This window comes from Babylonia areolata, chromosome 20, assembly GCF_041734735.1.
Source record: "Babylonia areolata isolate BAREFJ2019XMU chromosome 20, ASM4173473v1, whole genome shotgun sequence".
NCBI classification, from domain to species: domain Eukaryota; kingdom Metazoa; phylum Mollusca; class Gastropoda; order Neogastropoda; family Buccinidae; genus Babylonia; species Babylonia areolata.
In genome coordinates this window covers 50984502-50995240 of record NC_134895.1, presented here as the reverse complement: position 1 = coordinate 50995240, position 10739 = coordinate 50984502, and the positions used below count along the sequence as shown (strand labels likewise).

General features: G+C 47.9%; 1 protein-coding gene across 2 annotated transcripts in view; it reads left to right on the top strand.

Moving 5' to 3' along the window:
• Positions 1 to 10739, top strand: part of LOC143294701 (tyrosine-protein kinase fyna-like) — a 67745-nt gene that overhangs the window by 35583 nt on the left and 21423 nt on the right. For both annotated transcript variants that reach the window (XM_076606106.1, XM_076606107.1), the window contains exons 6-8: positions 1937 to 2101; positions 4068 to 4327; positions 6383 to 6536. In XM_076606106.1, coding sequence (XP_076462221.1) covers positions 1937 to 2101; positions 4068 to 4327; positions 6383 to 6536 — 579 coding nt within the window. The remainder of the gene's footprint in view (positions 1 to 1936; positions 2102 to 4067; positions 4328 to 6382; positions 6537 to 10739) is intronic.

Sequence of the window (10739 nt, the reverse complement as noted above, 5' to 3'; positions counted from 1 at the left end):
CAGCTACCCTCAACACATACGCACACATATGCACGCGCACATGTGAGATGTGAGAAAGGCCCTTATGTGTGCCCTTATTATTTACATTATTATGATGTACATATGCGTGCATGCACATGACTGAAGCCTCACTGAATTACACTGGAAACTAATGATGAGCGTCTAAAGGTAGCTGTCAGCCGCCTTCACACTTGTAGGCAGGCTGTTGTGTAAAATGACTCTGAGTTTATAAAGCACTTAAGAGATTTGGTCTCTTACTGAAGATAGACGCTATAATTGTGGTTTGTCCGTCGGGATCGACGAGGACCATCTAGTCATCCTGGGGGTGGGTGGGTTGGGATAATTACAAGTATTGGAAATAACGAAAAGAGAGGCGTTGTGGCAGAGTTGGTAAGGCTCAAGTCTTCTGATCCTATGTTGATATGTGATCAGTGTGAGGCCCTGTGGGCCTGTAGTGGTGTGTATTTGGAGAGAGGCACTTGACCTTGACTTTCCTCACTCCGCCCAGGTGTGACTGCGTACCTGACTTGGGTTGGGGGAAGGTTAACTCTCTCTGGACGGAATGCGTGCGCATTCCTACATAAAATGTATTGGAATTCGGATGACGGAATGGAATAGCATTTTCCAAAAACATAAAAATCCATCACACGCTGTACACATAATTTTGTGATTAGCCAAGCAGAGTGCGCTATTCTGGGTCACTCCACAACCGAATGGTATGATTGGCCAGCCTGTCATGTGTGGCCTGTCTCGCACACACACTGACAAAGTCACTGACTAGTCGCCTGTTCGCTTGGCAGCCTGTTAGCAAATGGCGTCTGAAGCGGGTTCTCAAAATGTTGCAGAGTGAACAAGGCAGCGATAGCAACATTTTAGTGTTGCCGAAGTACTTGAAATGCTAAAAACTGAAGGGTCGGACATTGAAGAGGTGGATGATGATGAAGAAGAAAGTGAATTAAGTGCAGAAAGCAAGCATGGGTATGGTGATTCAGGGTGAAAAAATGGCATTATTTTCTACATAATGGCAAAACTGTAAAAATAAGAAGAGAAATTTGATTTTTTTTATATGTAATAGCCCAACACGTAATAAACCAGTTCTGAAAGTTTCATTTTCTTAATATGTATTTTGTATTTTTTGTAATTTTTTTTCCCAAACCCTAACGAATGGACCGTCTGTGGGGAAAAGCAAGGGAGAAAACTTGCTGTCCGGAGTGAGTTAAAACTGCAGGAGAAAAGGATTGGGCCCTGCCTTTCTATGCCAAGCCGTGAAGCGTTAGACACAGTGGATGAAAATTCATTGTCCTGATGGCCGTGAAAGGCTGTGGCATCTTGAACCTTTTTGATAGTAATGATGATGATGATAGTCGTAATGATAATAATGACAGTTTCAGTTTCTAAGGAGGCATCAGCACATTCGGAAAAATCAATATACGTACTCTACACCACATCAGCTAGGCTGACCAGCAGCATAACCCAACGCGCTTAGTCAGGCCTTGAGTGCATGCATGTGTATTTGCGTACCTATCAGACTGGATTTCTTCTTCAGAATTTTGCTAGAGGCAACACTCTCATTGCCACAGGTTCTTTTTTCATTGTGCAAAGTGCATGCTGCTCATGGGACCTCGGTTTAGCATCTCTGTCTGAATGACTAGACGCTCAGTTTGATTTTCCAGTCAATATTGGAGGAAAGGGCGAGAGTGGGCTTTGAACTCAGATCCTCATGGACTCTGTGTATTGACAGAGATGAGCATCTTAACCATTCCGCCACCTTCCTCCCTGTAATGCGGCAGTAACGTGGTGTGTGGTTGACAGGTGGTGTGTGGTTGACAGGTTGTGTGTGGTTGACAGGTTGTGTGTGGTTGACAGGTGGTGTGTGGTTGACAGGTGGTGTGGTTGACAGGTGGTGTGTGGTTGACAGATTGTGTGTGGTTGACAGGTTCTTCAGATGGATTGTGTCAGAAGCTGGCCTTCCCTTGCCCTAAGCCGCAGCCTGTCATGGAAGACTTGTCTCGGGAGACCAAAGATAAGTGGGAGATTGACCGCAACACTCTCACCTTCGAGAAAAGACTTGGTGCAGGACAGTTTGGGGAGGTTTGGAAAGGTAAAGAAACCCCAGTGACAGTGACAAGTTTTGTCTGACACTTTTGTCGTACATTTTGACTGTGTATCCTTATCTAACCCTGAGTTTTGTGTGTGTGTGTTTGTGTGTGTGTGTGTGCATGTGTGTGTGAGAGAGAGAAAGAGAGAGAGAGAAAACATCAGAAATTCTTGAGTTTGTCAACAAGGTATGTGCGTTTGTCAAAAATGGCTACGCTGGTTTGTCTTGCATTAACAATATAGATTTTCAATGAATCTCCTAGCAAACATTTTCTGAAATGGGGGCATAACCTTGATGGTTCACATGTGATTCCTGCTGTACAACAACAACAAAACTGAAAATGTTGGCAGAGGAGGAGGACGGGGGCTGGAGGTTAACCCCCCCACCCTTCAAACCACCATGCGACCGTGACCACCAAAATTTGAACCCCAGTATCTTCAGATTGAAAGTCCCCCCTATTGCTTTAACAACTTGGGCATGTCCGTGTTTGCTTGTATTGTACTGTATTGTATTGTATTGTATTGTGTTGTGTTGTGTTGTGTTGTATTGCATAACTCTTTGTGACAACAGGTTTCTCTGTGTGAAATTCACGCTGCTGTCCCCTGGGAGAGTGTGTCATTAAAGCCCCACTCCTCCCCCCCCTCCTGCCCCCACTCCCACCCACCCCTACCCCTCCTTTTTTCTTTATTTCTGCCTGCCAGTGTATTTGGTTTGTTATCAAAGTAGATTTTTTTTTTTTTTTTTTTTTTCTTTTTTTTTACACACAATTTTGTCAACAACCCTTTTGTTGACATGGGTTTCTTTTATGTGTGCTAAGTGCATGTTAAACATGGGACCTTGGTTGATCGTCTCCTCTGAATGACTAGTAACCAGACCACCACTCAAGGTCCAGCAGAGGGAGAGAAAATACTGGCGAGTGTGGAGTCACACAAGAGCTTTGACTGACAGGCTGTGTATGTTATGTGTGTGCATGTGTGTGTGTGTGTGTGTGTGTGTGTCTGTGTGTGTGTGTGTGTATGTGTGTGTGTGTGTGTGCGTGTGTGTGTGTGTGTGTGTGTGTGCGTGTGTGTGTGTGTGTGTGTGTGTGTGCGCGTCTGTGCATGTGTGTGGTGTGTGTGTGTGTGTTCTTGTCTCTCAGTGATGAAGTGTACAAATTTGCAGGGCAGAAAAAGGGTAGTGTATGAAAGCCTTGTCTGATTGTGTGTGTATGTGTTTGTGTGTGTGTTTGCGTGTGTGCACGTGTGTGTGTATTTATCTGTGTATGCATCTGTGTGTGTAGGTCTGTGTCTGTGTGTGTGTGTATTTCTCTCTCTCTGTGTTTTTGTGGTTTTGTGTGTATTAGTGTGTGTATTTCTGTGTATGTGTGTGTCCTTGTGCCTGTGCCTGTGTGTGTGTATTTCTGTGTGTCTGTGTCTGTGAATGTATTTCTGTGTGTGTGTCTATGTGTATTTCTCTGTGTGTGTGTGTGTGTGTGTGTGAATATATATATATATATATATCTGTCTTTGCACACACACAGGGAAGTACCTGGGGTCACGGGACGTGGCCATCAAGACGCTGAAGCCGGACACCATGTCGCCAGCGTAGATGTGTGTGTGTGTGTGTTTCTCTGTGTGTATTTCTTTGTGTGTGTTTGTGTGTGTGTGTGTATGTGTATCTGTCTTTGCACACACACAGGAAAGTACTTGGGGTTGTGGGACGTGGCCATCAAGACGCTGAAGCCAGACACCATGTCGCCAGCGTAGATGTGTGTGTGTTTCTCTGTGTGTATTTCTCTGTGTGTGTGTGTGCATGTGTGTATATCTGTCTTTGCACACACACAGGGAAGTACCTGGGGTCGCGGGACGTGGCCATCAAGACGCTGAAGCCGGACACCATGTCGCCAGCGTAGATGTGTGTGTGTTTCTCTGTGTGTATTTCTGTGTGTGTGTGTGTGCATGTGTGTATATCTGTCTTTGCACACACACAGGGAAGTATCTGGGGTCGCGGGACGTGGCCATCAAGACGCTGAAGCCGGACACCATGTCGCCGGCAAAGTTCCTGGAGGAGGCCTCCATCATGAAGAAGTGCCAGCACGACAAGCTGGTGCGCCTCTACGCCGTCTGCACCAAGGAGGAGCCCATCTACATCGTCACCGAGCTCATGAGCCACGGCAGCCTCCTCGACTACCTGCGTGAAGGGGAGGGGACCCGGGCTAAGATCCCCAGCCTCATCGACATGGCCGCTCAGGTGAGAGAGAGCGAGAGCGAATGATCAACAGGTGGGAAGGTTTAAACTTTCCCCAGGAAGGATTTTTTTTTTTTTCAGTGTCCACAGGAATGAATTCTTTAACATCCCCACGAAGGTGTTCTTGTCTGATATCTCAGGAAGAAATTCTTTAACATCCCCAGGAACGAATTCAGGTTCAGTGTCTCCAGGAAGCGAATCTTGTTTAATGTCCCCATGAAAGAATTCTCGTTTAATGTCTCCAGGAAGAATTCTCGTTTAATGTCCCCATGAAAGAATTCTTGTTTAGTGTCCCCAGGAAGTTCTTGTTAGATTTTCCCCATAAATGAATTCTTGTTAGATTTCCCCAGGAATGAATCCTTGCTTAACGTCACCAGGAAATAATTCTCGTTTAAAGTCCCCAGGAAGGAATTCTTGTTTAATATCCCCAGAAAAGAATTCTTGATCATCTTGTTCGTTCGTGGTCTGCAACTCCCACCTTCACTGGTATATACATGAGTGGTCTCTTACGTGTATGACCGTTTTTACCCCACCATGTAGGAAGCCATACTCCGTTCCCCAGCAAGGAATTCTTAACATCCCCAGGAAGCAATTCTTGTTTGATGTCCGTAGGAAGGAATTCTTGTTTATGTCCCCAGGAAGGAATTCTTGTTTAACATCCCCAGGAAGGAATTCTTGTTTAACATCCCCAGGAAGGAATACTTCTTTAATATCCAGAGGAAGTTGTTCTTGTTTAATGTTCTCAGGAAGGAATTCTTGCTTTGTGTCTCCAGGAAGGAATTCTTGTTTAATGTCCATAAGAAGGAATTCTTGTTTAACATCCCAGGAAGGAATTCTTGTTTAATGTCCCAAGGAAAGATTTCTTGTTTAATATTCACAGGAAGGAATTCTTGTTTAATGTCCCAAGGAAAGATTTCTTGTTTAATATTCACAGGAAGGAATCCTTGTTTAATGTCCCCAGGAAGAATTCTTGTTTAACGTCCCCAGGAAGGAATACTTGTTTAATATACAGAGGAAGTTGTTCTTGTTTAATGTTCTCAGGAAGGAATTATTGCTTAGTGTCTGCAGGAAGGAATTCTTGTTATATGTCTCCTTGAAGGAATTCTTGTTTAATGTCCATAGGAAGGAAGGAATTCTTGTTTAACGTCCCAAGGAAAGATTTCTTGTTTAATATTCACAGGAAGGAATTCTTGTTTAATGTCCCCAGGAAGGAAGGAATTCTTGTTTAACGTCCCCAGGAAGGAATTCTTGTTTAATGTCCCAAGGAAAGATTTATTGTTTAATGTCCACAGGAAGGAATTCTTGTTTAATGTCCACAGGAAGGAATTCTTGTTTAACGTCCCCAGGGCATTGTGAAAGAGGTGCAATATGTAGATAACATCAGCATCCCAAAGCAGAAGTTAACTTTGCAAGTACACATTGTGTGTGTGTTGTGTGTGTGTATATATATATGTGTGTGTGTGTGTTCTTGTGTGTGTGCATGCGTGTGTGTGTGTGAATAGAATAGAATAGAATACTTTTTATTTTCATAAAACCTTAAAGTTTATAAAACACAATGAAACATAAGCATGAGCATATTAAGAAGAGAAACATTCATAACAAATTTCGCCAGCCTTGGCTGTATTTCTGTTAGAAGGATCAATTCACTAGGCTTTGCATTTGGACGGCATATATCGATTAGGAATCTGTGTCTGTAAGTATTGTACTTTACACAATTGTCTAAAAGGTGAATCTCATCTTCTAAACTGTTACAAGTATCACACAGTCTTTGTTCTTTCGGTGTATTTTTATATCTTCCCTGTTCGATTTGTAAGTCATGGGCGCTGATTCGTAACATGGTCAGAGCTTTCCTGTGTTGTGTATTTGCTGTATTCTTTAAATAAGGTTCAGTTTTATAATTTGTCACAGCGTTCTTGTAAAATGCTAATTTAGATGAACTGTCATGTTTCTGTTTCCAAAATTTTGTATATTCATTTTCAAGCTTCTTGGATACAGCATGCTTTAATCTTTTAACACTAAAAGTGAACTGATTTTTGTGTGTGTGTGTGTGTGCGACAGGTGGCATGTGGCATGTTCTACCTGGAGCAGCACTGCTACATCCACAGGGATCTGGCGGCACGAAACATCCTGGTTGGGGAGAACAACATCGTCAAGGTTGCCGACTTCGGCCTGGCCAAGGTCATCGAGGATGGAGAGTACAACCCGCAGCAAGGTGTGTGTGTGTGTGTGTGTGTGCATCGTGTGTGGTGTGTTGTGGTGTGTGTGTGTTGTGGTGTGGGTGTGTGCGTCGTGTGTGGTGTGGTGTGGTGTGGTGTGGGTGTGTGTGTGTTGAGTTATGTGTGTGTTGTGTGTATGTGTGTGTGTGTGTGTGTGTTGTGAGTGTGTGTGTGTGTGTGTGTGTGTGTGTGTTGTGACTGTGTGTGTGTGTTGTGACTGTGTGTGTGTGTGTTGTTGTTCTGCTGTGAGGCGTGTTATGTGTGTGTGTGTGTTGTGACTGTGTGTGCGTGTGGTGTGTGTGTTGTTGTTGTTGTTGTGCTGTGAGGTCTGTTGTATGTTTGTGTGTGTGGTGTGTGTGTGTGTGTGTGTGTGTGTGTGTGTGTGTGTGTGTGGTGCATGTGTGTGTGTGTGTGTGTGTGTGTGTGTGTGTGTGTGTGAGTGTGTTTAATCTATTGTTTTGTTTTTATTTTCTAAATGTCCTTATTCATTTACTTATTTATTTAGTTATTTATGTTTTTATTTTTTTTTTTATTTCATTTTTTTTTCTTCTCTTTTTATACTCATTTGCCATGTACATATCTTTCACTGTACTATATATTTTTTTTATTCACTTATTTGTTTATTTTGCCTAATCATTATACTCCCATTTTACGTTAGATAATGCTTTACACAAACCCCGGGTAGACTCTCAAAGTCTTGATCAGTATGTTGGATATATGTGGGGGTGAGGCATCTGCTTTCTTTTTTCTTTTTTTTTAATCAGCAGATGTGGTATAGTGCATATGGATTAGTCTGCACACTTTGACATCTCCTGAAACTGGAACTAAAGATCTCGTAGTCTTTAACTCTCTCTGGACGAAGGAATGCATGAAATGTATTCGGTTTCAGACGACGGATTGGAATAGCATTTTCAAAAAATAAAAATCCATCACACGCTGTACACATGATTTGGTGTCATATACTGTACCATGTCAAACTGATGCAAACTAGGCCTATTGGTTTGCTCTGCTTGGCCAAATTTCGCGCGGCTAACAGTGAAAAGATGGGCCCACCCGCTCTCAGCCAATCAAACGCCTCTAAAAACTATAAGCGCTTAATCATTCCTTTGGCCAAGGCTCTCCACGCCATCTTGTCAGGTTTACGCTCTGTCTCGTCTTACGCTTTTTTCGGCTATTCAGCGTATCCTTTTGGCCTTATTTTGTTGCATGCGGCTTGTGTTTATTGTATTCTTACATTCTGTGTACTCGATTCGACTCGGCACCCTCGATTCGTTCGATTTTTTCTGCCTCTAAGTCGATCCTGTCTTTCCTTTCTCTGTTGGGGGTCGGATTTCGCTGGGTGCCTAAGCGCGGGTTCCATGCCTCGTGTGCCATACCACGAAGGCAGGGAATCATGATGCTGGGATTGAGACTCGGTAAGAGACTCTCCCAGGCCCGGAGCTCATGATTCCTCCCGATACGGACCGCGGCGGTGCGTCGTTAGACGCTGATCGCGGAGGCGACGTTCGTACCAGTAAAACGGTCATGAAGGGGACCGGGGGGAAAGAGGTACGAGCGTCGCCTCCCGAGGTGTCCCAGCGCGAGGCAGGGAGAAGGGTGAATGGCAAGTCATCTCCGTGCTGTGGGGACTCGCAGCTAGGCGCGGACTCCCAAGGGGAGGCCGTGCCCGGCCATTACCCGGGTCCCCACTCGGAGATGGCCCTCACGTGCCCCATTGTTGTTCCCCCTCCTCCCTTCTCTGTCGACCCCCCTCCCCGACCTCCTTTTGGGGGGGGAGAAAAATTTGGTTCCGGGGGGGGATCTCTACTTTGCCCACCCCGGGCCAAGCCACCCCAGTCTCCCCACGGGAGGGGATTCGGGGCGCGTGGCAACCTGCTCTGCAGGTCTTCCCGCTATCCGGCCGGTCTCCCCTGCTGGGGGAGGCCCATGCGTGTCAGGCGGTTCCGGGCAGTCAGCCCGCTCGTCTTCGGGCGGGACTGACACCCAAGTCGGACCTGACCTCCCTCCGACTTGGCCAGGTTGTTCCCTTCATGGAGGTCAACGCACCAGTGACCCTTGGGGTTCGGGTCACAGTATGGCTGGTGCCCACGGGTGGTTACCCCCATTCTACCCGTACTGTGGTGCACCTAGGGTGCACACTGGGTTGCCGGGAGCACCAAGGGCCAGCCCCTTGTCCGCTCCCCACCGGACCCAACCCAGCACATCTCACAGGGTGACACACACAGCCCCGACAAGTGGGATCGACTTCTTGTCGGTCAGGTCGAGCTCCTCGACCAATATTGCCACTCTGTCCACAAATCGGGCCTCTGTCAACCCACAGGTGACCTCCACGGTCACAACGGCCTCCTTGTCAGGACCGACGGCTGCTCAGGGGCCCTACTCGGTCCGGCGGAGCCAGCAGTCCCCACCTGCCCAGCCCTCGGTCCTACAGTGAGATGAGTGGGTGTTTGTCCCCACACAGCACTCGTGGGTCACTCTTGCATCCAGGGACGCCCTCTCTGAAAAGGTGTGGCACCCACCATCCCAAGCATGGTTGGACCTACGGTCCACACGCTCCCCACCCGCTTCAGGTGTCAAGGACATAACAGTGGCGGCCATGGTCCCAGCTCGGGATCGTCCCAGCTCATCCCGCTGGGCTGACCACAGCTCACAGGACGCCCCAGTGGGTGCATCCACTTGGGATGGCACCCAGCAGGGGATGGACTGCGAACAAGAGTGGGAGCCCCTGTCTTCGGATGAGGACGAACAAGCAGATGAGCACTCTTCGCCCACATCCCAGGGGGGACAGATTGAGCCCATGCCTCCCTAGGGACCAGCCTGAACCAAACTCGGACTTTGCCGAGCTCCAACTGACCCTCCCCAATAGGGTCACGTATGCCGAATCAGTCCCTCAGGCTACTTTGTTACCCTTGACCCTCCTTACGCCATGTGACTCTAACTCCAGAACCACAAGGCAACTCAGAGTGCCAGAAATGGTGCAGGTATGGCTTAATAAGCCAGCCCGCACTGTCAGGGGTGCTGCTTCCATCCCTCCTCCAGGCAGGGAGTCCCTCTCTGCCCCGGGCGCCTTTTCCCCGGGAAAGTTTCTTTAAGATTCCTCCAAGGGAGGGGTGTGGTCCTGGTACACACAGGACCACCCTGCCTACAGCAGAGCAGAGCCCTCCGCACAGGACAGGATGTTGGTCTCACAGCGCACCACCTTCCCCACTTCAGCTAACCTATACTTTAAAACGTTAGCAGAGTGGGACAAATTGGCCCGCCACTGCCCCCTCGAGGTTTCCACGGCGTACACCTTCGACACGTTCCTTCACAGGGCCAATGAGCTGTGGGAACAGTGTCCGGTTAATCAGGACAAGGGGTCTCCTTCCTCAGTCCCGCCGGGCCTCTTCACCGACCAGAGGTTACACGCTTTTGGCAATAGGGTAGCATCTGGTCTCACGGCAGCTGCAGACACAGCTACCAGCCTTCACTTCAGTACTGTGCTAGCGTGGCGTGATGCCATTTTCAGCCTCTCTAACATTCCTGTGGAGGAGAGGGCTGCCCTGCGGTCCATCCCAGCACAGCAGCACTCCCTCTTCGGCCAGTTCCCGCCCCATTTTGTCAGCCACAGGGCAGAGACAAACAGGGAGGTGGCCTCATATTTGGCCCACACCTCTCATGGGCTCCAGGGTTCTATGCCATTGAAGAGACCGGCCACCAGGGCCCCTCCATATACCACGCCGCCTGTCAAGGCAGCGTGTGCTGAATCAGGGGCAGAGGAATAAACCACCTTATGTCCGTCCAAGCCGACCGGCCATGCCCAAGGCCAGAAGGCAGCACCCCCAATGACTGGGCCCTGATTCAGCACCGCCAGTCGTTCAGCCCCTCCAAGTAGGAAACTTGTCCCGGCATGCACATCAGTGGTGAGCTCTGGGACTCAACGACGGGATTATGTCGGTGCTAGAGTCTGGGTACATGCTGTCTTGGGTGGAGGACCTCCCCCCTCTAAGATCCACTCCTCCTCCTTAGGTGCCCAGCTCGACGGAGCAGGAGAGCGTCCTAGAAAAAGAGATATCGCACCCACTCCTCATGGGGCTATATCTCAACTCTCGGACCCGGGCCCCGGTTTTTACGGCTGGTTGTTGGTGATTCCAAAGGTCTCGGGAGGGTGGAGACCAGTTTTGGACTTGTCCCCCCTCAACAAATTCCTCCCCAAAATC